The sequence below is a fragment of the Cuculus canorus genome, chromosome 31 (assembly GCF_017976375.1).
Source record: "Cuculus canorus isolate bCucCan1 chromosome 31, bCucCan1.pri, whole genome shotgun sequence".
Taxonomy (NCBI): Eukaryota; Metazoa; Chordata; class Aves; order Cuculiformes; family Cuculidae; genus Cuculus; species Cuculus canorus.
In genome coordinates, this window is record NC_071431.1 from 1255759 (window position 1) to 1282010 (window position 26252).

The following is a 26252-nucleotide window of genomic DNA, read 5'->3' on the forward strand; positions in this document are numbered from 1 at the left end:
TGTGATTCCACCCAGGTGGGATGGAATCCAAACATCTGGGCAGGATGGGACCCAGGTGGGATGGGGCCCAAACATCTGGGCGTGACGCGACCCCCATTTCCAGGCAGGATGGGGACCCAAACATCTGGGCAGGATGCGACCCACATTTCCAGGTGGGATGGGATCCAAACATCTGGACAGGATGGGACCCCCATTTCCAGGTGGGATCCAAACATCTGGACAGGATGCGACCCACATTTCCAGGTGGGACCCAAACATCTGGGGAGGATGCAACCCACGTTTCCAGGTGGGATCCAAACATCTGGCTGTGATTCCACCCAGGTGGGATGGAATCCAAACATCTGGGCAGGATGGGACCCACATTTCCAGGTGGGATCCAAACATCTGGGCAGGATGGGACCCAGGTGGGATGGGACCCAAACATCTGGACAGGATGCGACCCCCATTTCCAGGCAGGATCCAAACATCTGGACAGGACGCGACCCCCATTTCCAGGTGGGACCCAAACATCTGGGCAGGAGGCGACCCAGGTGGGATGGGACCCAAACATCTGGACAGGATGTGACCCGCGTTTCCAGGTGGGATCCAAACATCTGGGCAGGAGGTGACCCAGGATTCCAGGTGGGATGAGACCCAAACATCTGGGCAGGATGGGATCCAACCATCTGGGCATGACATGACCCACATTTCCAGGTGGGATCGAAACATCTGGGCAGGATGGGACCCAGGATTCCAGGTGGGATGAGATCCAAACACCTGGGCACAATGTGACCCAGGATTCCAGGTGGGATGGGATCCACTTTTCCAGGTGGAATGGGATCCAAACATCTGGGCAGGACGCGACCCCCATTTCCAGGTGGGATCCAAACATCTGGGCAGGAGGTGACCCAGGTGGGATGGGACCCAAACATCTGGACAGGATGGGACCCACGTTTCCAGGTGGGATCCAAACATCTGGGCAGGACGCGACCCACGTTTCCAGGTGGGATGGGACCCAAACATCTGGGCAGGATGGGATCCAACCATCTGGGCATGACATGACCCACATTTCCAGGTGGGATGGGATCCAAACATCTGGACAGGATGGGACCCCCATTTCCAGGTGGGATTGAAACATCTGGCCGTGACGGGACCCACGTTTCCAGGTGGGATCCAAACATCTGGGCAGGATGCGATCCAGGATTCCAGGTGGGATGAGATCCAAACATCTGGACAGGATGCAACCCACATTTCCAGGTGGGATCAAAACATCTGGGCGTGACAGGACCCACTTTTCCAGGCGGAATGGGATCCAAACATCTGGCTGTGATTCCACCCAGGTGGGATGGGATCCAAACATCTGGGCAGGAGGCGACCCAGGTGGGATGGGACCCAAACATCTGGACAGGACGCGACCCCCATTTCCAGGCGGGATGCGCTCCACCCCCCCCCCGATCCGCCGCGATTTCCCCCTCCCCCCTTTTCCCCCCCCTCCCCCTCTTCACACCCTCCCTCCTCCCACCCCCCCCTCCCCTCTCGGCGACCCTTCCCTCACCGCCCCCCCCCCACTCCCCTTCTCCTCCGCCGCTTCCCCCCACCCTTTGCTCCTTTTGGACCGTTGCGGTTCTCCCGTGAGGAGGAAGAGGAGGAAGAGGAGGCACCGCCGAAGCCGGAAGGACAGCGGCCAAACGCTGGCGCCTCTCGCAATGGCCTTTGTGCCGCATGAAGCTGTCGCGCCACATGAATTTCTTGGCGCAGGCGTCGCACTGGTAGGGTTTGAGGCCCGTGTGGGTCTTCATGTGCTCCGTCAGGTGGTGCTTCATCTTGAACTTCTTGTTGCAGACGGGGCAGGCGAAGGGCCGCAGGTTGAGGTGCATATTGACGTGCCGATCCCTCATGCTTTTGTGGGAGAAGGCTTTGCCGCAATGGCACATGAAGATCTTATTGCCGTCGGCCGCCGCCGCCGCCACTTGGACGGCGCCGTGTTCCACCGCCGCTTGAGGCGGGAAGACCAAGATTTGGTTGCCTTGCATGTCCAGAGGGAGGAGGGAACGAGGAGGGAAGGATCCGGCCTCATCCAAAGCCTCGTACGGCGAAGAGAAACCATCGGAAGATTCGCAGAAGTTGACTTGGTCTTCCAGCTTGGCTCGCGGCGTCGATACGGAGGCGCCATCGCCACCGCCGTCGCCGTCCGCCGGTTCTTCGTCCTCCTCGCAGGTGAGGACGAGGTCCTCCTGCAGCCATTCTTGTTTGACGTAAACCCATTGCTTGTGCGGAACGATGCTGGGTTGGACGTAGAGAGGGCGGCGGGCGCCGTCCTCGCCACTTTCTTCTCCTTCTTCCAGGAGGTCATCCGCCGTCGCTTCTCCTTTGGGGGTTTCATCCGGACCTCCTCCTCCTCCTCCTCCTCCTCGCGGTGGGTATTTGAGGGCTTCGGAAGCGCCTTCGGCCGCGTCGCGAGGGCTGAAGTAGTTGGTGCTGCTGGGGGATTGGTTCTCACTGGCGCGGCCGGAGTGGGGGCGTAAGGATGAAGAAGAAGACGACGATGACGACGACGAAGACGATGAAGAAGAAGGTCCGTGAGGAACCGGAGCTGCTCGGCCTTCCTTGAGGAGCTCGGTGCACTTATCCACGATGTGCCACATCTGGAGGACGCTGCCCACCGTCAAGAAGTTAACGATCTCTTCGGGAGCCATAGAAAGACGTCCGGTATAGGCTGAACCTAAAACGGTCTCGAAAGCGCCGGGATCCATCACGTTGGGTAAAACGATGGAGGTCATGTTCTTCAAGAGGACCTGGTCGTGGAAATACGGCGAAGAGGCGGCCAAGACGGCGCGATGGGCGCGGAAAACCCTCCCTTGGACGTGGATGGAGATGTCGCAGAGCTTTCCTTCCACGCGTTGTTGGTTGAGGTTGGCCAATAAAGCGCTGGTGATCTCCGGGAAGTCAACGTGGACGAGGCCACCGCCACCACCGCCGCCGCCGCCGCCGCCGCACGAGGCCTCCATAGCGCTGCCCCGGCGGCGACGCTCCTGACGGGGAAAGGGGGGGAAAAATAATGAGGGCTCAGAGGCGTCAAATCGCCTTCTTTCCACCCAAAAAGGGACCAAAAGGGCACCCCTCGAAGAGTCTCCAAGACTAAAGGAAGGCCCGGGGGAGGGGGGGAGGGGCCATAGAGCCCCTATAGAGCCCCTATAGAGCCCCTAGAGCCCCTACAGAGCCCATTGAGCCCCTACAGAGCCCCTACAGAGCCCATTGAGCCCCTATAGAGCCCCTATAGAGCCCCTATAGAGCCCCTACAGAGCCCATACACCCCATAGAGCCCCTATAGAGCCCATTGAGCCCCTACAGAGCCCATTGAGCCCCTACAGAGCCCCTACAGAGCTCATTGAGCCCCTATAGAGCCCCTAAAGAGCCCATAGAGCCCCTACAGAGCCCATTGAGCCCCTACAGAGCCCCTACAGTGCCCATTGAGCCCCTATAGAGCCCCTATAGAGCCCATAGAGCCCCTACAGAGCCCACTGAGCTCCTACAAAGCCCATACACCCCGTAGAGCCCCTATAGAGCCCCTAAAGAGCCCATAGAGCCCCTATAGAGCCCATACACCCCATAGAGCCCCTACAGAGCCCATAGAGCCCCTACAGAGCCCACTGAGCTCCTACAGAGCCCATACACCCCATAGAGCCCCTATAGAGCCCCTATAGAGCCCATAGAGCCCCTATAGAGCCCATACACCCCATAGAGCCCCTACAGAGCCCCTAAAGAGCCCATAGAGCCCCTATAGAGCCCATACACCCCATAGAGCCCCTATAAAGCCCCTATAGAGCCCATAGAGCCCCTACAGAGCCCATAGAGCCCCTACAGAGCCCCTACAGAGCCCCTACAGAGCCCATTGAGCCCCTATAGAGCCCATAGAGCCCCTACAGAGCCCACTGAGCTCCTACAGAGCCCATACACCCCATAGTGCCCCTATAGAGCCCATACAGCCCACAGAGCCCCTATAGAGCCCATACAGCCCACAGAGCCCCTATAGAGCCCATACAGCCCACAGAGCCCCTATAGAGCCCCTAAAGAGCCCATTGAGCTCCTACAGAGCCCATACACCCCATAGTGCCCCTATAGAGCCCATACAGCCCACAGAGCCCCTACAGAGCCCATAGAGCCCCTATAGAGCCAATACACCCCATAGAGTCCCTATAGAGCCCATAGAGCCCCTACAGAGCCCATAGAGCCCCTATAGAGCCGATACACCCCATAGAGCCCCTACACTCCATAGAGCCCCTATAGAGCCCATACACCTCATACAGCTCCATAGAGCCCCTTTAGTCCCTATAGGCCCATAGAGCCCATAAGGAGCCCCTATAGAGCCCATACACCCCACAGAGCCCTTTTAGAGCCCGTAGAGCCCCTATAGAGCCCATACACCCCATACAGCTCCATAGAGCCCCTATAGAGCCCACAGCGCCCATGCACCCCACAGAGCCCCTATAGAGCCCATACAACCCCTAGAGCCCTGTAGACCCCATACAGCTCCGTAGAGCCCCTATAGACCCCATAGAGCCCCTATAGAGCCCATACACCCCATACAGCTCCATAGAGCCCCTATAGAGCCCATACACCCCATACAGCTCCAGAGCCCCTACAGAACCCATACAGCTCCATAGAGCCCCTATAGAGCCCACAGCACCCATGCACCCCACAGAGCCCCTATAGAGCCCATACAACCCACAGAGCCCCTATGGAGCCCATAGAGCCAATATAGAGCCCAAATAGCCCCATAGAGCTCCTATAGACCTCATACAGCCCCTATAGCCCCATAGAGCTCCATAGTGGCCCTATAGAGTCCCGATAACCCCATAGAGATCCTATAGCCCCATAGGGATCCTATAGACCTCATACAGCCCCTATAGAGCCCCGACAGCCCCATAGAGACCCTATAGCCCCATAGAGATCCTATAGGTGCCATACAGCCCCTATAGATCCCCTATAGCCCCCTAGAGCTCAATAGAAGCCCTACAGAGCCCCTATAGCCCCATAGAGATCCTATAGCCCCCATACAGCCCCTATAGCCCCACAGAGATCCTATAGACCCCATACAGCCCCTATAGATCCCCTATAGCCCCATACAGCTCCATAGAGGCCCTATAGAGCCCCTATAGCCCCATAGAGATCCTATAGACCCCATACAGCCCCTATAGATCCCCTATAGCCCCATACAGCTCCATAGAGGCCCTATAGAGCCCCTGTAGCCCCCAATCCCTCTCCCCTCAGCGCCTATAGACTCCCCAAACACCCCCTGCCCCTATAGCCTGATCCCTATAGGCTCCCCTACTCTTCCACACCCCTATAGCCCCTACAGACCCCCCCTATAGCCCCCAACCCCTATAGGCTGATCCCAATAGGTTCCCCTCTATAGCCCTTATAGGCTCCCTATATACCCCTGGTAGGCACCTATAGGCGCCCCTATACGTTCCCTAAACACCCCGAACAACCCCTATAGACCACAGAGGCTCTCTAAACGCTCCCTATACACCCTACAGCCTCCCCTATGGTTCCTATAGGCTCCCTATACACCCCCACAGGTGTAAACACACCCTATAGGCTCCCCCATAGGCTTCCTATACACCCCTGATGCCCCCTATAGGCTCCCCAAACAACCCCTATACCTCCTACAGGTTCCCCAGGTATCCCCTATATCCCCTATAGGCTCCCCAAAGACACCGTATACCCCCCCCAGGCTCCCCTATAGCACCTATACCCCCCTCCCGCCCCCTATAGGCTCCCCTATAGCACCTATACCCCCCTCCCGCCCCCTATAGGCTCCCCTATAGCCCCTATACCCCCCTCCCGCCCCCTATAGACTCCCCTATAGCCCCTATACCCCCCTTCCCGCCCCCTATAGGCTCCCCTATAGCCCCTATACCCCCCTCCCGCCCCCTATAGACTCCCCTATAGCCCCTATACCCCCCTTCCCGCCCCCTATAGGCTCCCCTATAGCCCCTATACCCCCCTCCCGCCCCCTATAGGCTCCCCTATAGCCCCTATACCTCCCCTCCCGCCCCCTATAGGCTCCCCTATACCCCCCTCCCGCCCCCTATAGGCTCCCCTATAGCCCCGTACCTAGAGCTCAGGGCGCCGCCGCCATCTTGGAGCCTCGGCCCCGCCCCCCCTTAAAGAAGCCGCTCCCCCCCCCCCCCCTTGAAGGGGCTGTTCCCCCTTAGTGCCCCCCCTTAAGGCCCCCCCCCATGCGTGTCCTCCCTTAAAACCCCTCCTTAAAGGTTCCCCCCCTCAAAGGTTCCCCCCCTTGAAGGGGTTTTTCCCCCCTTAAAGCCCCCCCCCGCTGTTACCCCTCTTAGTGCCCCCCCCCTTAAACCTTCCCCTTAAAACCCCTCCTTAAAGGTTCCCCCCCAAAAGGGTTCCCCCCCGCTTTGAAGGGGTTTCTCCCCCCTTTAAACCCCCCCTTGAAGGCTGTTACCCCCTTAGCGCCCCCCATTAACCCCCCCCGTGTGTCCCCCCCCAAATGGGCCTCTCCCCCTCTTAAAGCCCCCCCCGTATGTCCCCCCCTCCGTGTCCCCCCTCAAAGCCCCCTCCTTGAAGGAGCCCCCCCCCGCCTTTACCCCCTCAAGGCCCCGCCCACCCCGGGGGCGGGGTCATCGCTCCGAAAAGGGGGCGGAGCCATAAAAACAGACGCTTTTATTGGATGAGACTGCGGCCAATCAGAGCGGGGGGGTGTCGGGGGCGGGGCCAGGCCCGAAGGGGGCGGGGCCAGGCTCGAAGGGGGGTGTGGTCACGAGGACAGCTGTCAATGAAAGGGATGGGGGAGTCGGAGGGGGCGTGGTCAGTCCAGAGGGGGCGCGGTCAGTCCGTTGAGGGCGTGGCCAGGACGGAGGAGGCGTGGCCACAGCGGACAGTTGCCAATGAAAGGGGGCGTGGCCAGCAACGGCAGCTCAGTCACGCGGCGCTGCCACCACAGGCAAAGCAGTCACTAAAAGGGGGCGTGGCCAGTCCAAAGGGGGCGTGGCCAGTCCTAAAGGAGGCGGGGCTAGCTCTAAAGGGGGCGTGGCTAGCCTCAAATGGGGCACAGCTAACCTGAAAGAGATGTGGCTAGTCCAAATGGGATGTGGCTAGCTCCAAAGGGGGCGTGGCTAGCCTCGAAGGAGGCGTGGCTAGAGGGGGCACAGCAAACCTGAAAGAGATGTGGCCAGTCCAAAGGTAGACATGGCTAGTCCAAAGGGGGCGTGGCTAGCTCCAAAGGGGGCGTGGCTAGCCCTAAAGGAGGTGAGGCTAACCCCAAAGGGGGCGTGGCCAGCCCGAAAGGGGGCGTGGCTAGTCCGAGAGGGCCAGTGGTGGCCAGTCCAAAAGGGGAAGGGGGTGTCAGGTCAGGGGCCATGGCCAGTCCAAAAGGGAGCGTGGCCAGTCCAAAGGGGGCGTGGCTAGCCCAAAAGTAGGCGTGGCTAGCCCAAAAAGAGGCGTGGCTAGCCCCAAACTGGGGGTGGCCAGTCCAAAAGGGAAGGGGTGGGGTGGGGTGGGGTCAAGTCAGGAGGGGCTCAGCCAGTCCGAAAGGGGGCGTGGCTAGCCCGAGGGGGGCGTGGCTATCCCGGGGAGGGCGTGGCTAGCCACAAGGTGGGGGTGGCCAGTGCGGGGGGGGTCACTCCGAGTCGGAGAGCACAATGATCTCCACGGGGTCGCACTGCGTCGCCACGCTGGTCTGGGGGGGGAAAGGGTTAAATGGGGACCCCCCCAAAGAGAACAGGGACCCCCCAGGACCCCCCCAACACAGGGACCCCCCCCCAGGACCCCCCCAACACAGGGACCCCCCCAACATAGGGATCCCCCCCAAAGAGAACAGGGGACCCCCCAGGACCCCCCCAACATAGGGATTCCCCCCAGGATCCCCCCAACACAGGGACCCCCCCAAAGAGAACAGGGACACCCCCAGGACCCCCCCAACATAGGGACCCCCCCCAGGACCCCCCCAACACAGGGACCCCCCCAAAGAGAACAGGGACCCCCCCAGGACCCCCCCAACACAGGGACCCCCCCAGGACCCCCCCAACATAGGGACCCCCCCCAAAGAGAACAGGGGACCCCCCAGGACCCCCCCAACATAGGGACCCCCCCCAGGACCCCCCCAACACAGGGACCCCCCCAAAGAGAACAGGGACCTCCCCAGGACCCCCCCAACACAGGGACACCCCCAAAGGCACAGGGACCCCCCCAGGACCCCCCCAACACAGGGACCCCCCCAAAGAGAACAGGGACACCCCCAGGACCCCCCCAACATAGGGACCCCCCCCAAAGGCACAGGGATCCCCCCCAACATAGGGACCCCCCCAAAGGCACAAGGACCACCCCGAAACACCACAGGGACCCCCCCAGGACCCCCCCCAAAACAGGACAGGGACCCCCCAAGACGCCCCCAAATAGGACAGGGACCCCCCCCATGGCACAGGGCCCCCCCATACAGCACAGGGACCCCCCCAAACAGGACAGAGACCCCTCCCATGGTACAACCCCCCCCCCAAACAGCACAGGGATCCCCCAAGACCCCCCCCAAACAGGACAGGGCCCCCCCAAACAGGACAGGGCCCCCCTCCCAAACAGCACAGGGGCGCCCCCACTTTCTTGGGGGGGGGGTCACTCACTTTCTGGGCGCGGGGGGGGCGCCGGGGGCTGCCCTGGGAGCTGCTGACGAGGTCCCCCCCGGGGGAATCGGCGCGAGTGGAGTCGGGGAGGGGGCTGTGCCGGGGGGGGGGGGCGCAGCCCCAGGGGGACCCCCCCGTGCGACCCCCCCCCATCCGCATCCTCTTCCTCCTCCTCTTCCTCCGACCCTGCGCTGTGCACTTTGCTGGAAAAGGGGGGGGGGGATAAATGTCACCCCAAGAACGCCCCCTTGAGACCCCCCCAAACCAATCCCCCCCATTGAGACCCCCCCCAAAACCAATCCCCCCCCTTGAGACCCCCCCAAAACCAATGCCCCCCTTGAGACTCCCCCAAAACCAATATCCCCCTTTGAGACCCCCCCAAACCAATCCCCCCCTTGAGACCCCCCCAAAACCAATCCCCCCCTTGAGACGCCCCCAAACCAATCCCCCCCTTGAGACCCCCCCAAAACCAATCCCCCCCCTGAGACCCCCCAAAACCAATCCCCCTCCCTTGAGGCCCCCCCAAAACAAATCCCCCCCCTAAGACCCCCCCAAACCAATCCCCCCCATTGAGACCCCCCCAAAACCAATCCCCCCCCTTGAGACCCCCCCAAACCAATCCCCCCCATTGAGACCCCCCCAAAACCAATCCCCCCCTTGAGACCCCCCCCAAAACCAATCCCCCCCTTGAGAGCCCCCAAACCAATCCCCCCCCGAGACCCCCCCAAACCAATCCCCCTCCTTGAGACCCCCCCAAACCAATCCCCCCCTTGAGACCCCCCCAAAACCAATATCCCCCTTTGAGACCCCCCCAAACCAATCCCCCCCTTGAGACCCCCCCAAAATCAATCCCCCCCTTGAGACCCCCCAAAACCAATATCCCCCCCCTTGAGACCCCCCAAACCAATCCCCCCCCCAAGACCCCCCCCAAACCAATCCCCCTCCTTGAGACCCCCCAAACCAATCCCTCCATTTGAGACCCCCCCAAAACCAATCCCCCCCCTTGAGACCCCCCCAAACCAATCCCCCCCCTTGAGACCCCCCAAAACCAATCCCCCCCTTGAGACCCCCCCAAACCAATCCCTCTCGAGACCCCCCCAAAACCAATCCCCCCCTTCAGACCCCCCCAAAACCAATCCCCCCCTTGAGACACCCCCAAACCAATCCCACCCTTCAGACCCCCCCAAACCAATCCCCTCCTTGAGACCCCCAAAACCAATCCCCCCCTTGAGACCCTGAACCCCCACCCAAAAAAGCCCTCAGACCCCCCCGAGTGTCACACAGACCCCCCCAAAACCCCCCAGACCCCCCTCAGCACCCCAAAGCCCCCCTCAATAGCCCTCAGAACCCTCCCAGCACCCCCAAAACCCCCCAAACCCCCCCAAAACCCCCTCAGACCCTTCCCAGCACCCCATAGAGCCCCTCCCAGACCCCCCCAAAACCCCCTCAGACCCCTCCCAGCACCCCATAAAGCCCCCCCAGCACCACACAGACCCCCCAAAACCCCCTCAGACCCCTCCCAGCACCCCATAAAGCCCCCCCAGCACCACACAGACCCCCCAAAACCCCCTCAGACCCCTCCCAGCACCCCATAAAGCCCCCCCAGCACCCCAGACCCCCCCAAAAGCCCTCCTAGACCCCCCCAGCACCCCCAGACCCCCCAAAACCCCCTCAGACCCCTCCCAGCACCACACAGACCCCCCCAAACCCCCCTCAGACCCCCCCAGCACCCCATAAAGCCCCCCCAGCACCACACAGACCCCTCCCAGCACCCCATAAAGCCCCCCCAGCACCACACAGATCCCCCAAAAAGCCCCTCAGACCCCTCCCAGCACCACACAGACCCCCCCAAAACCCCCGCAGACCCCCCCAAACCCCCTCAGACCCCTCCCAGCACCCCATAAAGCCCCCCCAGCACCACACAGACCCCCCCAAAACCCCCTCAGACCCCCCCAGCACCCCCAAAACCCCCTCAGACCCCTCCCAGCACCCCATAAAGCCCCCCCAGCACCACACAGACCCCCCAAAACCCCCTCAGACCCCTCCCAGCACCCCATAAACCCCCCCAGCACCACACAGACCCCCCCAAAACCCCCCCAGACCCCTCCCAGCACCCCATAAAGCCCCCCCAACACCACACAGACCCCCCAAAACCCCCTCAGATCCCTCCCAGCACCCCATAAACCCCCCCAGCACCACACAGACCCCCCAAAACCCCCTCAGACCCCTCCCAGCACCCCATAAAGCCCCCCAAAACCCCCCAAAACCCCTTCAGACCCCTCCCAGCACCCCATAAAGCCCCCCAACCCCCCCAGACCCCCCACAGCACCCCATAAAGCCCCCCCAGCACCACACAGACCCCTCCCAGCACCCCATAAAGCCCCCCAGCACCACACAGACCCCCCAAAACCCCTCCTAGACCCCCCCCAGCACCCCCAGACCCCCCCAAAACCCCTCCTAGACCCCCCCAGCACCCCCAGACCCCCCCAAAACCCCTCCTAGACCCCCCCAGCACCTCCAGACCCCCCCAAACCCCCCCCCTTAGACCCTCCCCCAGCACCCCCAGACCCCCCCAAAACCCCTCCTAGACCCCCCCCAGCACTCCCAGACCCCCCCAAAACCCCCTCAGCCCCCCCCAGCACCTCCAGACCCCCCCCAAAACCCCCTCAGCCCCCTCCCAGCACCTCCAGACCCCCCCCAAAACCCCCCCTAGACCCCTCCCAGCACCCCCAGACCCCCCCCAAGAAAGCCCTCAGCCCCCCCCCTCCCCCATACCTGCCCCCCCCCGCCGTCTCCCTCCGGCTCCGTTTCCGGGGGGGCGCGAGGTTGTTGTCATCGTCATCGTCGTCGTGGTCCCCCCGTCCCCCCCCGACTTCGGCGGTGCCGTTGAAGCTGGTGGAGCTGATGGTGGTGCCGCCCCCCCCCTCGCCCCCCCCAACCCCCCCAACTTCCACCGCCGCCGCCGTCACCACCGCCGCCGCCACCTCTTCTTTCCCGGGGGGGTCAGAAAGGAGAAGGAAAAGGGGGCGCTTCGCCCCTTTTTGGGGGACCGGTGGTGGTGGTGAGGGGGGGTCTCCATCGGGTAAAGTCCGGGAAGAAACGGGGGAAGGGGGACCCCCAGGTGAGGGGGGGGCGGGGGGGGGTGGTGGTGAAGGGGGGGCCGCTTTGGGGGTGGCCTCCGACCCCCCCGGAGATGAGGGGGGGGTCTCACCCGCCTCCAGCGCTGCCTCAATCTCCAACACAAAGAGCTCCGAGTCCGCGGGGGGGGGCGCGCCTGGAAAGGGGGGGGGGGGGTACAGGGGCTCTAGAGGGGCCCTATAGGGGCCATATAGGGGCCATAAGGGGCTGGAGGGGCTCTATGGGGTCTGTAGGGCTCTATGGGGACCCTATGGGGCTGTAGGGGCTCTATGGTCTCTATATGGTTTGTATGGGGCTGTAGAGGCTCTATGGTCTCTATAGGGGCTCTATGGGGACCCTATGGGGCTGTAGGGGCTCTATGGTCTCTATAGGGGCTCTATGGGGACCCTATGGGGCTGTAGGGGCTCTATGGTCTCTATAGGGGCTCTATGGGGACCCCATGGGGCTGTAGGGGCTCTATGGTGTCTATAGGGCTCTATGGGGACCCCATGGGGCTGTAGGGGCTCTATGGGGTCTATAGGGCTCTATAGGGACCCCACGGGGCTGTAGGGGCTCTATGGTGTCTATAGGGCTCTATAGGGACCCCACGGGGCTGTAGGGGCTCTATGGTCTCTATAGGGACCCTATGGGGCTGTAGGGGCTCTATGCTGTCTATAGGGCCCTATAGGGACCCCATGGGGCTGTAGGGGCTCTATGGTGTCTATAGGGCTTTATAGGGACCCTATGGGGCTGTAGGGGCTCTATGGGGTCTATAGGGCTCTATAGGGACCCCATGGGGCTGTAGGCACTCTATGGTGTCTATAGGGCTTTATAGGGACCCCATGGGGCTGTAGGGGCTCTATGGTGTCTATAGGGCTTTATAGGGACCCTATGGGGCTGCAGGGGCTCTATGGTGTCTATAGGGCTCTATAGGGACCCCACGGGGCTGTAGGGGCTCTATGGTGTCTATAGGGCTCTATGGGGACCCCATGGGGCTGTAGGGGCTCTATGGTGTCAATAGGGCTTTATAGGGACCCTATGGGGCTGCAGGGGCTCTATGGTGTCTATAGGGCTCTATAGGGACCCCACGGGGCTGTAGGGGCTCTATGGTGTCTATAGGGCTCTATGGGGACCCCATGGGGCTGTAGGGGCTCTATGGTCTCTATAGGGGCTCTATGGGGACCCCATGGGGCTGTAGGGGCTCTATGGTGTCAATAGGGCTTTATAGGGACCCTATGGGGCTGTAGGGGCTCTATGGTGTCTATAGGGCTCTATTGGGACCCCATGGGGCTGTAGGGGCTCTATGGTCTCTATAGGGGCTCTATGGGGACCCTATGGGGCTGTAGGGGCTCTATGCTGTCTATAGGGCTTTATAGGGACCCCATGGGGCTGTAGGGGCTCTATGGTGTCTATAGGGCTCTATAGGGACCCCATGGGGCTGGAGGGGCTCTATGGTGTCTATAGGGCTCTATGGGGACCCTATGGGGCTGTAGGGGCTCTATGGTGTCTATAGGGCTCTACAGGGACCCTATGGGGCTGTAGGGGCTCTATGGTGTCTATAGGGCTCTGTGGGGACCCCATGGGGCTGTAGGGGCTCTATGGTGTCTATAGGGCTTTATAGGGACCCCATGGGGCTGGAGGGGCTCTATGGTGTCTATAGGGCTCTATGGGGACCCCATGGGGCTGTAGGGGCTCTATGGTGTCTATAGGGCTTTATAGGGACCCTATGGGGCTGTAGGGGCTCTATGGTGTCTGTAGGGCTCTATAGGGACCCTATGGGGCTGTAGGAGCTCTATGGGGTCTATAGGGCTCTATAGGGACCCCACGGGGCTGTAGGGGCTCTATGGTGTCAATAGGGACCCTATGGGGCTGTAGGGGCTCTATGGGGTCTATAGGGCTCTATGGGGACCCCATGGGGCTGGAGGGGCTCTATGGGGTCTATAGGGCTCTATAGGGACCCCATGGGGCTGTAGGGGCTCTATGGTGTCTATAGGGCTCTATAGGGACCCCATGGGGCTGTAGGGGCTCTATGGTGTCAATAGGGCTTTATAGGGACCCTATGGGGCTGTAGGGGCTCTATGGTGTCTATAGGGCTCTATGGGGACCCCATGGGGCTGTAGGGGCTCTATGGTCTCTATAGGGGCTCTATGGGGACCCTATGGGGCTGTAGGGGCTCTATGGTCTCTATAGGGACCCTATGGGGCTGTAGGGGCTCTATGGTGTCTATAGGGCTCTATAGGGACCCCATGGGGCTGTAGGGGCTCTATGGTGTCTATAGGGCTCTATAGGGACCCTATGGGGCTGTAGGGGCTCTATGGTGTCTATAGGGCTCTATGGGGACCCCATGGGGCTGTAGGGGCTCTATGGTCTCTATAGGGGCTCTATGGGGACCCTATGGGGCTGTAGGGGCTCTATGGTCTCTATAGGGACCCTATGGGGCTGTAGGGGCTCTATGGTCTCTATAGGGCTCTATAGGGACCCTATGGGGCTGTAGGGGCTCTATGGTGTCTATAGGGCTCTATTGGGACCCCATGGGGCTGTAGGGGCTCTATGGGGTCTATAGGGCTCTATGGGGACCCCATGGGGCTGGAGGGGCTCTATGGGGTCTATAGGGCTCTATGGGGACCCCATGGGGCTGGAGGGGCTCTATGGTCTCTATATGGTTTGTATGGGGCTGTAGAGGCTCTATGGTCTCTATAGGGGCTCTATTAACCTTTAGGGGCTCTATGGGGACCCTATGAGGCTGTAGGGGCTCTATGGGGTCTGTAGGTGCCTCTATGGTCTCTATAGGGGCTCTATGGACCTTTAGGAGCTCTATGGGGACCCTATGGGGCTGTAGGGGCTCTATGGGGTCTGTAGGTGCCTCTACGGTCTCTATAGGAGCTCTATGGACCTTTAGGAGCTCTATGGGGACCCTATGGGGCTGTAGGGGCTCTATGGTGTCTATAGGGCTCTATGGGGACCCCATGGGGCTGGAGGGGCTCTATGGTGTCTATAGGGCTTTATAGGGACCCTATGGGGCTCTATGGTGTCTATAGGGCTCTATAGGGACCCCATGGGGCTGTAGGGGCTCTATGGTGTCTATAGGGCTCTATAGGGACCCCATGGGGCTGTAGGGGCTCTATGGTGTCTATAGGGCTCTATAGGGACCCCATGGGGCTGGAGGGGCTCTATGGTGTCTATAGGGCTCTATGGGGACCCCATGGGGCTGTAGGGGCTCTATGGTGTCTATAGGGCTCTATAGGGACCCCATGGGGCTGTAGGGGCTCTATGGTGTCTATAGGGCTCTATGGGGACCCTATGGGGCTGGAGGGGCTCTATGGTGTCTATAGGGCTCTATAGGGACCCCACGGGGCTGGAGGGGCTCTATGGTGTCTATAGGGCTCTATGGGGACCCTATGGGGCTGGAGGGGCTCTATGGTGTCTATAGGGCTCTATAGGGACCCCATGGGGCTGTAGGGGCTCTATGGTGTCTATAGGGCTCTATGGGGACCCTATGGGGCTGTAGGGGCTCTATGGTGTCTATAGGGCTCTATGGGGACCCCATGGGGCTGTAGGGGCTCTATGGTGTCTATAGGGCTCTATGGGGACCCTATGGGGCTGTAGGGGCTCTATGGTGTCTATAGGGCTCTATGGGGACCCCATGGGGCTGTAGGGGCTCTATGGTCTCTGTATGGTTTGTATGGGGCTGTAGAGGCTCTATGGTCTCTATAGGGGCTCTATGGGGACCCTATGGGGCTGTAGGGGCTCTATGGTGTCTGTAGGTGCCTCTATAGTCTCTATAGGGGCTCTATGGACCTTTAGGAGCTCTATGGGGCTGTAGGGGCTCTATGGGGTCTGTAGGTGCCTCTATGGTCTCTATAGGGGCTCTATGGACCTTTAGGAGCTCTACGGGGACCCCATGGGGCTGTAGGGGCTCTATGGGGTCTATAGGTGCCTCTATGGTCTCTATAGGGGCCCTATGGACCTTTAGGAGCTCTATGGGGCTGTAGGGGCTCTATGGGGTCTGTAGGTGCCTCTATGGTCTCTATAGGGTCCCTATGGACCTTTAGGAGCTCTATGGGGCTGTAGGAGCTCTATGGGGTCTGTAGGTGCCTCTATGGTCTCTATAGGGGCTCTATGTACCTTTAGGGGCTCTATGGGGACCCTATGGAGCTGTAGGGACTCTATGGGGTCTGTAGGTGCCTCTATGGTCTCTATAGGGGCTCTATGGACCTTTAGGGGCTCTATGGGGTCTGTAGGTGCCTCTATGGTCTCTATAGGGTCCCTATGGACCTTTAGGGGCTCTATGGGGTCTGTAGGTGCCTCTACGGTCTCTATAGGGCCTCTATGGACCTTTAGGAGCTCTATGGGGCTCTATAGGTTCCTCACCCTGTGCCGGCGCCGCTTCGCTCCCTTCCTCCTCCTCTTCTTCTTCCTCCTCCTCTTCTTCCTCCTCTTCTTCTTCCTCGTGGCCTTTCCCACCACTTCCATCGGAAGAACCTTCCTCCTCCTCTTCCTCTTCCTCCTCCTCTTCCTCTTCCGAATCCTCCTCTTCCTCTTCCTCTTCCTCCTGATGTTCCCTCCGTCCCTGAAGCCACAGAGGTTGGGGAGGAGGTTGAAGACATCGGACTTTTGAGGACCTCTCCTCCTTCCAAGCTTTGAGGTCCCCCGGTGTCTTCTCCTCACCGCGTTCCGGAGGGGTTCCTGACGCGCCGTTTGCTTCCGCCGCCGCTCCTGCTCTTCGCCCTCGTCCTGCAGTTTGGCGTAGTGAGAAATAACGTCGTCCAAACGCGTCAGAGCCACCGTTCGGTTCTTACGAAGGCGTTTGGCCAACGCCGCGTCCATCAACGCCGGATCCGTCCCTACGGGGAAACACCACAAAACCAAAAGGAGATGGACCAGAGGTTACGGAACAGTCCAGAGGCTCCAGAACCTTCCAGAGGCTTCGGAATTTCTCTCCAGGAGCTCCAGAACCTCTCCAGGAGCTCCACAACCCTCAAGGAACTCAAGAACCTCTCCAGGAGCTCCAGAACCTCTCCAGGAGCTTCAGAACCTCTCCAGGAACTACAGAACCTTCAAGGAACTCAAGAACCTCTCCAGGAGCTCCACAACCCTCAAGGAACTCAAAAACATCTCCAGGAGCTCCAGAACCTCTCCAGGAGCTCCACAACACTCAAGGAACTCAAGAACTTCTCCAGGAGCTCCAGAACACCCCTGTGAACTCCAGAACATCTCCAGGAGCTCCAGAACCTCTCCAGGAACTACAGAGCCTTCAAGGAACTCCAGAACCTCTCCAGGAGCTCCACCGTTCGGTTCTTCCGAAGGCGTTTGGCCAACGCCGTGTCCATCAACGCCAGATCCGTCCCTACGGGGAAACACCACAAAACCAAAAGGAGATGGACCAGAGGTTACGGAACCTTCCAGATTCTCTGGAATCTTCCAGAGGCTCTGGAATTTCTCTCCAGGAGCTCCAGAACCTCTCAAGGAGCTCCACAACACTCAAGGAACTCAAGAACCTCTCCAGGAGCTCAGGAACCTCTCCAGGAGCTTCAGAACCTCTCCAGGAGCTTCAGAACCTCTCCAGGAACTACAGAACCTTCAAGGAACTCAAGAACCTCTCCAGGAGCTCCACAACCCTCAAGGAACTCAAGAACTTCTCCAGGAGCTCCAGAACATCTCCAGGAGCTCCAGAACTTCTCAAGGAACTCCAGAACCTCTCCAGGAGCTCCACAACCCTCAAGGAACTCAAGAACTTCTCCAGGAACTCAAGAACCTCTCCAGGAGCTCCAGAACTTCTCAAGGAACTCCAGAACCTCTCCAGGAGCTCCACCGTTCGGTTCTTCCGAAGGCGTTTGGCCAACGCGGCGTCCATCAACGCCGGATCCGTCCCTACGGGGAAACACCACAAAACCAAAAGGAGATGGACCAGAGGTTACGGAACCTTCCAGAGGCTCTGGAACCTTCCAGAGGCTTCAGAATTTCTCTCCAGGAGCTCCAGAACCTCTCCAGGAGCTCCACAACCCTCAAGGAACTCAAGAACCTCTCCAGGAGCTCCAGAACCTCTTTATAAGCTCCAGAACCGCTTCAGGAGCTCCAGAATGTCCCCAGGAGATCCACAACCTCTCCAGGAGCTCCAGAAACTCTCCAAGAGCTCCACAACCTCTTTCTGAGCTCCAGAGCCTCCCCAGAAGCTCCATGATAACCTCTTTCTGAGCTCCACAACCTCCTCAGGAGCTCCACAACCTCTTTCTGAGCTCCACAACCTCTTTAGGAGCTCCGCAACCTCTTTAGGAGCTCCACAACCCCTTTAGGAGCTCCACAACCTCTTTAGGAGCTCCACAACCTCTTTAGGAGCTCCACAACCTCTTTATGAGCTCCAGAACCTCCCCAGGAGCTCCAGAACCCACCCGTCCCCCCCCCCCCGCCGTCCCCACCGCGCCCCTCACGGGGCCGATATTGATCCGTCAAATGACTGCCAAAGTTATAGACCAAATCGAGGTGTCTGCGTTCCTGCAGACCTCCTCTGGAGCTCCACAACCTCCTTAGGAGCTCCACAACCTCTTTAGGAGCTCCACAACCCCTTTAGGAGCTCCATGACAACCTCTTTCTGAGCTCCAGAACCTCTTCATGAGCTCCACAACCTCTTTATGAGCTCCACAACCTCTTTAGGAGCTCCACAACCTCTTTCTGAGCTCCAGAACCTCTTTAAGAGCTCCACAAACCTCTCCAGGAGCTCCACAACCTCCTCAGGAGCTCCATAAACCTCTCCAGGAGCTCCACAACCTCCTTCTGCACGCCAGAACCTCTTTATGAGCTCCACAACCTCCTCAGGAGCTCCATGACAACCTCTTTATGAGCTCCACAACCCCTTTAGGAGCTCCAGAACCTATTTATGAGCTCCACAACCCCTTTATGAGCTCCACAACCTCTTTATGAGCTCCATGACAACCTCGTTATGAGCTCCAGAACCTCTCCAGGAGCTCCACAACCTCTTTCTGAGCTCCACAACCTCTTTCTGAGCTCCACAACCTCTTTCTGAGCTCCAGAACCCACCCGTCCCCCCCCCCCGTACCGTCCCCACCGCGCCCCTCACGGGGCCGATATTGATCCGTCAAATGACTGCCAAAGTTATAGACCAAATCCAGGTGTCTGCGTTCCTGCAGACCTCCTCTGGAGCTCCACAACCTCCTTAGGAGCTCCATGACAACCTCCACAGGAGCTCCACAACATCTTTAGGAGCTCCAGAATCTCTTTCTGAGCTCCACAACCTCTTTATGAGCTCCACAACCTCTTTATGAACTCCACAACCTCTTTAGGAGCTCCACAACCTCTTTCTGAGCTCCAGAACCTCTTTATGAGCTCCACAACCTCTTTATGAGCTCCAGAACTTCTTTATGAGCTCCACAACCTCTTTATGAGCTTCAGAACTTCTTTAGGAGCTCCACAACCTCTTTAGGAGCTCCACAACCTCTTTCTGAGCTCCACAACCTCTTTATGAGCTCCACAACCTCTTTATGAGTTCCACAACCTCTTTATGAGCTCCAGAACTTCTTTATGAGCTCCACAACCTCTTTATGAGTTCCACAACCTCCTCAGGAGCTGCAGAACCTCTTTCTGAGCTCCAGAACCTATTAATGAGCTCCACAACCTCTTTCTGAGCTCCAGAAACTCTTTAGGAGCTCCACAACCTCTTTAGGAGCTCCAGAACCTCTTTAGGAGCTCCACAACCCCTTTAGGAGCTCCACAACCTATTTATGAGCTCCAGAACCTATTTATGAGCTCCAGAACCTCTTTCTGAGCTCCACAACCTCTTTATGAGCTCCATGACAACGTCTATATGAGCTCCACAACCTCTCCAGGAGCTCCAGAACCTCTCCAGGAGCTCCAGAACCTCTTTCTGAGCTCCAGAACCCACCCGTCCCCCCCCCTCTGTACCGTCCCCACCGCGCCCCTCACGGGGCCGATACTGATCCGTCAAATGACTGCCGAAGTTATAGACCAAATCCAGGTGCCTGCGTTCCTGCAGACCTCCTCTGGAGCTCCACAACCTCCTTAGGAGCTCCACAACCTCTTTAGGAGCTCCACAACCTCTTTAGGAGCTCCACAACCTCTTTAGGAGCTCCATGACAACCTCTTTAGGAGCTCCACAACCTCTTTATGAGCTCCACAACCTCTTTAGGAGCTCCACAACCTCTTTATGAGCTCCACAACCTCTTTAGGAGCTCCACAACCTCTTTATGAGCTCCATGACAACGTCTATATGAGCTCCAGAACCTTTCCAGGAGCTCCAGAATCTCTCCAGGAGCTCCAGAACCTCTTTCTGAGCTCCAGAACCCATCCGTCCCCCCCCCCCGTACCGTCCCCCCCGCGCCCCTCACGGGGCCGATATTGATCCGTCAAATGACTGCCGAAGTTATAGACCAAATCCAGGTGTCTGCGTTCCTGCAGACCTCCTCTGGAGCTCCACAACCTCCTTAGGAGCTCCATGACAACCGCCCCAGGAGCTCCACAACATCTTTATGAGCTCCACAACCTCTTTATGAGCTCCACAACCTCTTTAGGAGCTCCACAACCTCTTTAGGAGCTCCACAACTTCCTCAGGGGCTCCAGAACCTCTTTATGAGCTCCATGACAACCTCTTTATGAGCTCCACAACCTCTGTCTGAGCTCCACAACCTCTTTATGAGTTCCACAACCTCCTCAGGAGCTGCAGAACCTCTTTCTGAGCTCCAGAACCTCTTTATGAGCTCCACAACCTCTTTATGAGTTCCACAACCTCCTCAGGAGCTGCAGAACCTCTTTCTGAGCTCCAGAACTTCTTTATGAGCTCCACAACCTCTTTATGAGTTCCACAACCTCCTCAGGAGCTGCAGAACCTCTTTCTGAGCTCCAGAACCTATTAATGAGCTCCACAACCTCTTTCTGAGCTCCAGAACCTCTTTAGGAGCTCCACAACCTCCTCAGGAGCTCCATGACAACCTTGTTATGAGCTCCACAACCTCTTTCTGAGCTCCACAACCTCTTTATGAGCTCCATAAACCTCTCCAGGAGCTCCAGAACCTCTTTCTGAGCTCCACAACCTCTTTCTGAGCTCCATATCCCACCCATCCTCCCCCCGTACCGTCCCCACCGCGCCCCTCACGGGGCCGATATTGATCCGTCAAATGACTGCCAAAGTTATAGACCAAATCCAGGTGTCTGCGTTCCTGCAGACCTCCTCTGGAGCTCCACAACCTCCTTAGGAGCTCCATGACAACCGCCCCAGGAGCTCCACAACATCTTTATGAGCTCCAGAATCTCTTTCTGAGCTCCACAACCTCTTTAGGAGCTCCACAACCTCTTTAGGAGCTCCATGACAACCTCTTTATGAGCTCCACAACCTCTTTATGAACTCCACAACCTCTTTAGGAGCTCCACAACCTCTTTCTGAGCTCCAGAACCTCTTTATGAGCTCCACAACCTCTTTATGAGCTCCAGAACTTCTTTATGAGCTCCACAACCTCTTTATGAGCTTCAGAACTTCTTTAGGAGCTCCACAACCTCTTTAGGAGCTCCACAACCTCTTTCTGAGCTCCACAACCTCTTTCTGAGCTCCACAACCTCTTTATGAGCTCCACAACCTCTTTATGAGTTCCACAACCTCTTTATGAGCTCCACAACCTCTTTATGAGCTCCAGAACTTCTTTATGAGCTCCACAACCTCTTTATGAGTTCCACAACCTCCTCAGGAGCTGCAGAACCTCTTTCTGAGCTCCAGAAACTCTTTAGGAGCTCCACAACCTCTTTAGGAGCTTCAGAACTTCTTTAGGAGCTCCACAACCCCTTTAGGAGCTCCAGAACCTATTTATGAGCTCCACAACCTCTTTCTGAGCTCCACAACCTCTTTATGAGCTCCATGACAACGTCTATATGAGCTCCAGAACCTCTCCAGGAGCTCCAGAACCTCTTTCTGAGCTCCAGAACCTCTTTCTGAGCTCCAGAACCTCTTTCTGAGCTCCACAACCTCTTTCTGAGCTCCAGAACCCACCCGTTCCCCCCCCTGTACCGTCCCCACCGCGCCCCTCACCGGGCCGATACTGATCCGTCAAATGACTGCCGAAGTTATAGACCAAATCCAGGTGCCTCCGTTCCTGCAGGCGGTTTCCCACCTCGCGGAAAGCGTCCTGCGCCATATTCTCCATCTGCTTTTGGGCCAATCCTAAGCTATGGCGAACGCTCGCTTTTTGGATGACTTTGAGGATATCGGCGTAATCGGGAAAAGCTTCCGGGCGGTTAATGAAACGTTCGATGCGACGGTTGACTTCGGGATACCGAGTGCCGCGATAGGGAATGCGTTGTTCGATGACGCGTCCGGTTAAACTGCTGCACCGTTTCAACTCGCAAAGGCGTCGGAAGATGCGGATCATCCTCCTCTTGAGACGACTTTCTTGGAGGTACGAAGAGTCTTCGCTATCCAATTCGGCCAAATCTAATTCCCGTTCTTGTAACCGTTGGATTTCCCCTACGTAAACGCGAAGGAGGTTCTCCAAATAACGGATTTGACGTTTGGAACCACCGGGAGGACGTGAAGAGGAAGGGGAAGGTGATGGCGGAGGCGGTGGTGAGGACGTAGGATGAGATGGAGATGATGGAGATGGAGGAGAAGATGAAGAAGCGGCCGGAGCGGAGGTGAGGGTTAATTTCCGGCGAAGAGTGTGGGCTTTGAGGACCGTACAGAGCTCATTGATGTAAACGTAGACTTTGTTACGATGAGAACGGACGCGGCCGAGGCAACGGCTCAAAATGTTGCGGAATTCGGCGGAGGATAAAAAGTCCGGATTGGCTTTTTGATGGCGAGCAGAAAGGAAAGGAATGACCTCAGGGTGTTCCTCTGTCAGGCGGGTACAGAGCTCCACGAACTGTGGGGTGAAAGAGGAGACGGAGGCGTTGAGGAGATGTGGAGGTGTTGAGATATGGAGGTGTTGAGATATGGAGGTGTTGAGGAGATATGGAGGTGTTGAGGAGATATGGAGAGAGAATGGAAGAGGAGATGTTGAGGAACATGGAAGCGTTGAGGAGATACGGAGGAGTGGAGGAGATATGGAGGTGTTGAGGAGATATGGAAGTGTTGAAGAGATACGGAGGTGTTGAGGAGATATGGAGGTGTTGAGATATGGAGATGTTGAGGAGATATGGAGGTGTTGAGGAGATACGGAGGTGTTGAGGAGATATGGAGGTGTTGAGGAGATATGGAGGTGTTGAGATATGGAGGTGTTGAGGAGATATGGAGGTGTTGAGGAGATACGGAGGTGTTGAGGAGATATGGAGGTGTTGAAGAGATATGGAGGTGTTGAGATATGGAGGTGTTGAGGAGATATGGAGGTGTTGAGGAGATATGGAGAGAGTGGAAGAGGAGATGTTGAGGGACACGGAGACATTGAGGAGATATGAAGACGTTGAGGAGATATGGAGAGAGAATGGAAGAGGAGATGTTGAGGGACACGAAAGTGTTGAGGAGCTACGGAGGTGTTGAGGAGATATGGAGGTGTTGAGGAGATGTGGAGAGAGAGTGGAAGAGGAGATGTTGAGGAACATGGAAGCGTTGAGAAGATATGGAGGAGTTGAGGAGATACGGAGGTGTTGAGGAGATATGGAGAGAGTGGAAGAGAATGGGACCCCCCCCAAAATAGAGAGGATCCCCACTTAAATAGAGGGGGACCCCAAAATAGAGGGGGACCCCAAACTAGAAGTGACAGCCCCCAAAAAGAGGTGATAACCCCGAAAGAGAGGGGACCCCTCCAAACTAGAGGGGACCCCGAAAGTAGAGGAGGGACCCCCCTAAAATAGAGGGGACCCCTAAAATAGAGGAGGGACCCCCCCAAAAATAGAGGGGACCCCCAAAAATAGAGGGGACCTCTAAAATAGAGGAGAGACCCCCCAAAAATAGAGGGGACCCCCTAAAAATAGAGGAGGGAACCCCCTAAAAATAGAGGGGAGCCCCCTAAAATAGAGGAGGGACCCCCCTAAACTAGAGGGGACCCCCAAAAATAGAGGGGAGCCCTAAAATAAAGGAGGTACTCCCCAAACTAGAGGGGACCCCCAAAAATAGAGGGGACCTCTAAAATAGAGGAGGGAACCCCCCAGAAATAGAGGAGGGAGCCCCACAAACTAGAGGGGACCCCCCAAAAATAGAGGAGGGACCCCCCTAAAATAGAGGGGACCCCTAAAATAGAGGACGGACCCCCCAAAAATAGAGGGGACCCCCCCAAAAAATAGAGGAGGGAGCCCCCTAAAATAGAGGGGTCCCCCCCAAAACTATAGGGGACCCCTAAAATAGAGGAGGGAACCCCCAAACTAGAGGGGACCCCCCAGAAATAGAGGAGGGAACCCCCCCAAACTAGAGGGGACCCCCCCCTAAAATAGAGGGGAGCCCTAAAATAAAGGAGGGACCCCCCCCAAACTAGAGGGGACCCCCCAGAAATAGAGGGACCCCCTAAAATAGAGGGGACCCCTAAAATAGAGGAGGGACCCCCCCAAACTAGAGGGGACCCCCCCCAAAATAGAGGGGACCCCCACCTCTCCGAAGAGCCGCTGGTTGTCCTCCCTGTAGGCGCCGCCGCGGGGTTCAGCCGGGGGGGGCCCCAAGTTTTGGGGGGGGCCCCGGGTTTTGGGGGGGCCCCGGGTTTTGGGGGGGCTTCGGGTTTTGGGGGGGCTTCGGGTTTTGGGGGTGCAGGGGGGGCGCCCCCTCGTCCTCATCCTCATCCAAGACGATGACCCCCTCGGCGGGGGGGGGGGCGGCGGCCATGGCGGGGGGCGCCCCCAAAGTGGGGGGGGCGGGGCTCCTGCGGGAGAGAAAAGGGGGGGGTCAGCACCCCAAAAAATAACCCCGAACCCCAAAAGCACAACACAGACACCCCAAAAAATAACCCTGAACCCCAAAACCAACCCTGAACCCCAAAAACACAATACGGATACCCCAAAAAATAACCCTAAAGCCTCCAAAAGCAACCCTGAACCCCCAAAACCTAACAGGGGTACCCCAAAAATAACCCCGAACCCCAAAAACACCACATGGGTACCCCAAAAAATAACCCCGAACCCCAAAAACACAACACGGGTACCCAAAAAAAAACCCCAAACCCCAAAAACACAACAGGGGTACCCCAAAAAATAACCCTGAACCCCAAAAGAGAACACGGGTACCCCAAAAAATAACCCTGAACCCCAAAAACACAACAGGGGTACCCAAAAAAATAACCCTGAACCCCAAAAACACAACCTGGGTACCCCGAAAATAACCCTGAACCCCAAAACCACAACACGGACACCCAAAAATAACCCTGAACCCCAAAAACACAATAGGGGTACTCCAAAAAATAACACTGAACCCCCAAAAACACAACAGGGGTACCCCAAAAAATAACCCCAAACCCCAAAAACACAACATGGGTACCCCAAAAAATAACCCCGAACCCCAAAAACACAACACGGACACCCCAAAAATAACCCTGAACCCCAAAAACACAATAGGGGTACCCCAAAAAATAACCCTGAACCCCAAAAACACAACACGGACACCCCAAAAATAACCCTGAACCCCAAAAACACAATAGGGGTACCCCAAAAAATAACACCGAACCCCCAAAAACACAACAGGGGTACCCCAAAAAATAACCCTGAACCCCAAAACACAACACGGGAACCCCAAAAAATAACCCTGAACCCCAAAAACACAACATGGGTACCCCAAAAACAACGTCGAACCACAAAAACACAACAGGGGTACCCCGAAAAATAACCCCGAACCCCAAAAGAGAACAAGGGTACCCCAAAAAATAACCCCGAACCCCAAAAACACAGTAGGGGTACCCCAAAAAATAACCCTGAACCCCAAAAACACAACAGGGGTACCCCAAAAAATAACCCTGAACCCCAAAAACGCAACAGGGGTACCCCAAAAAATAACCCTGAACCCCCCAAAAGCAACCCTGAACCCCAAAAACACAATAGGGGTACCCCAAAAAATAACCCCGAACAACAAAAACACAACACGGACACCCCAAAAATAACCCTGAACCCCAAAACCACAACATGGGTACCCCAAAAAGTAACCCTGAACCCCAAAAGACAACATGGGGGTACCCCAAAAAATAACCCTGAACCCCAAAAACGCAACAGGGGTACCCCAAAAAATAACCCTGAACCCCCCAAAAGCAACCCTGAACCCCAAAAACACAATAGGGGTACCCCAAAAAATAACCCCGAACAACAAAAACACAACACGGACACCCCAAAAATAACCCTGAACCCCAAAACCACAACAGGGGTACCCCAAAAAGTAACCCTGAACCCCAAAAGACAACATGGGGGTACCCCAAAAAATAACCCTGAACCCCAAAAACACAACAGGGGTACCCCAAAAATAACCCTGAAGCCCAAAACCACAACACGGGTACCCCAAAAACAACGTCGAACCACAAAAACACAACAGGGGTACCCCAAAAGCAACCCCGAACCCCAAAACCACAACATGGGTACCCCATAAACAAC

The 26252-nt window shown here is 57.6% G+C and overlaps 2 protein-coding genes and 1 long non-coding RNA gene across 3 annotated transcripts; 1 reads left to right on the plus strand and 2 right to left on the minus strand.

Annotated features, from left to right (window-relative positions):
- Positions 1-1242: 1242 nt before the first annotated feature.
- ZBTB22 (zinc finger and BTB domain containing 22) lies at positions 1243-2987 on the minus strand. The gene is made up of 2 exons (XM_054051964.1): positions 1549-2987; positions 1243-1339 (listed from the first exon to the last, which is right to left on the minus strand). The coding sequence occupies exons 1-2, from the start codon at positions 2985-2987 to the stop codon at positions 1243-1245; spliced, it is 1536 nt and encodes a 511-aa protein (XP_053907939.1).
- A 4562-nt stretch (positions 2988-7549) lies between these two features.
- On the minus strand, positions 7550-24404 carry DAXX (death domain associated protein; the record flags this gene model as incomplete). Its single annotated transcript, XM_054051965.1, has 8 exons — positions 7550-7687; positions 8625-8827; positions 11400-11571; positions 11675-11898; positions 16113-16311; positions 16410-16585; positions 21790-22621; positions 24279-24404. Coding segments are annotated over 8 exons (1992 nt in total), but the record flags the coding sequence as incomplete, so codon positions are not given.
- Positions 22628-23082, plus strand: LOC128849617 (uncharacterized). Its single transcript, XR_008447449.1, has 3 exons — positions 22628-22808; positions 22958-22973; positions 23012-23082. It is a non-coding gene; the product is annotated as an uncharacterized LOC128849617 (long non-coding RNA).
- Positions 24405-26252: the final 1848 nt, after the last annotated feature.

Bases quoted from the DNA above. Each gene is read 5' to 3' on its own strand.
- ZBTB22 (XM_054051964.1), bottom strand. From the start codon at position 2,987: ATGGAGGCCTCGTGCGGCGGCGGCGGCGGCGGCGGTGGTGGCGGTGGC. The intron at 1,340-1,548 runs GTGGGGGGGGGG...CCTCCTGCCCAG, and splicing joins AGCGGCGGAGGAGAAGGGGA to ATGTTTGGATCCCATCCCAC.